Source organism: Oncorhynchus clarkii, unplaced genomic scaffold, assembly GCF_045791955.1.
Source record: "Oncorhynchus clarkii lewisi isolate Uvic-CL-2024 unplaced genomic scaffold, UVic_Ocla_1.0 unplaced_contig_6758_pilon_pilon, whole genome shotgun sequence".
Classification (NCBI taxonomy): domain Eukaryota; kingdom Metazoa; phylum Chordata; class Actinopteri; order Salmoniformes; family Salmonidae; genus Oncorhynchus; species Oncorhynchus clarkii.
The window spans coordinates 121,304-122,500 of NW_027261002.1; the positions used below are offsets into that span (position 1 = coordinate 121,304).

General features: G+C 40.9%; 1 protein-coding gene across 2 annotated transcripts in view; it reads left to right on the forward strand.

Annotated features, from left to right (window-relative positions):
• The first annotated feature begins 274 nt into the window (after positions 1-274).
• The window catches only part of LOC139403139 (phosphatidylinositol-3-phosphate phosphatase MTMR7-like), a 13,577-nt gene continuing 12,654 nt past the window's right edge, over positions 275-1,197 (forward strand). Inside the window, exons 1-2 of one of the 2 annotated variants that reach the window (XM_071146846.1) lie at positions 275-497; positions 1,145-1,197. The exon at positions 1,145-1,197 is cut by the window's right edge and continues 70 nt beyond it. In XM_071146846.1, the coding sequence (XP_071002947.1) occupies positions 471-497; positions 1,145-1,197 (80 nt within the window). In that variant the 5' untranslated portion in view covers positions 275-470. The remainder of the gene's footprint in view (positions 498-1,144) is intronic. The other variant, XM_071146847.1, reaches the window with a different exon arrangement.

The window sequence follows — 1,197 nt, forward strand, 5'->3', positions numbered from 1 at the left end:
AATAAGATCCGTGTTGTTGTGTTTCCACTAGATAGCACAGCCACAAAGTTATGTCGTAAAAATGTATGCAAACAAAAATGAGAATTTTGGTCTTCATTCAAGGTTAGGGTTAGGCATAATGTTAGCAGCGTGGTTAAAGTTACGGTTAAGGTCAAGTTTAAAATAACATTTTAAGAAGATACATTGTAGAAATAGGCGGGGTTTATGAGTTTGTGGCTGGGGTAACTAGTGACGACCGTGTTGTCATAATCACCCATCCGTACCCGAGTGGGTGCAGGGTGATTCTCCTATTGTACAGAATAGGATAGGGGGAACCATGGCATACTTGCGAGGCGCCCCATCTAATATCCAACGCACAGAGAATATGAATTCTGCGCGATTTTTGTGCTGAGCCAAGATCCTCTATTTTTAAAACACAAAACCAGGACCTCGGATTATTTCTACACGCACCATTTTGATCGAAGAGGTCCATGATGGAGCACATCAGAACGCCAAAGGTAAACCAACCCTATATTTTAATTCCCATCCTATTCTTTGAGTTTAGTTAATCCTGTTCCTAAATGAAACCGCATTACAGTTGCGTCTTCTAAAGATGTGAAACGTTGCTGATTCGTGCCATCCCCTTTCTCATGTATCCAACACATTCAGGGTTCCTGAAAATATAACAATCATACTCTCCGCAATGTATTTTCCTGGTTAAACCGTTGCAAAATTGAACACTCAAAAACATAGCTCATATGATGGCATGCCTGTAAATCTTGACATTAGAATTTGCACAATCCGTTTCATTCTTGTCCTGGCTTCTTGATGTTTATTCTAGTCTGCCGCGGGCATTTCTCCGCTGTGGATTCTAGCATAAAGGCAATAGGCCTCAATAAGGACACATTGTTACAGAATCCTGCGGTAGGTTACTTCTATTAAACAGTTATAACATTCCAGAATCTCAGACAGTCATATCTACAACGACAACATGTGTAAACATTGAGTTCTATAATAACCTTGTTTTTATGAGAAGATATGCCTCCACCAATACAGTCAATCACACACATTCAGTACATTGTAGCCTATAGATATGATTACATTCCGTGTTGACCCCATTTATACTTGTGTGTGTGTGTGTGTTTTTGTGTCTGTGGCCCTATAGGTGGAGAATGTCCGCCTGATTGACCGTACGGCCCCTAGGAAAGCCATGGTGGG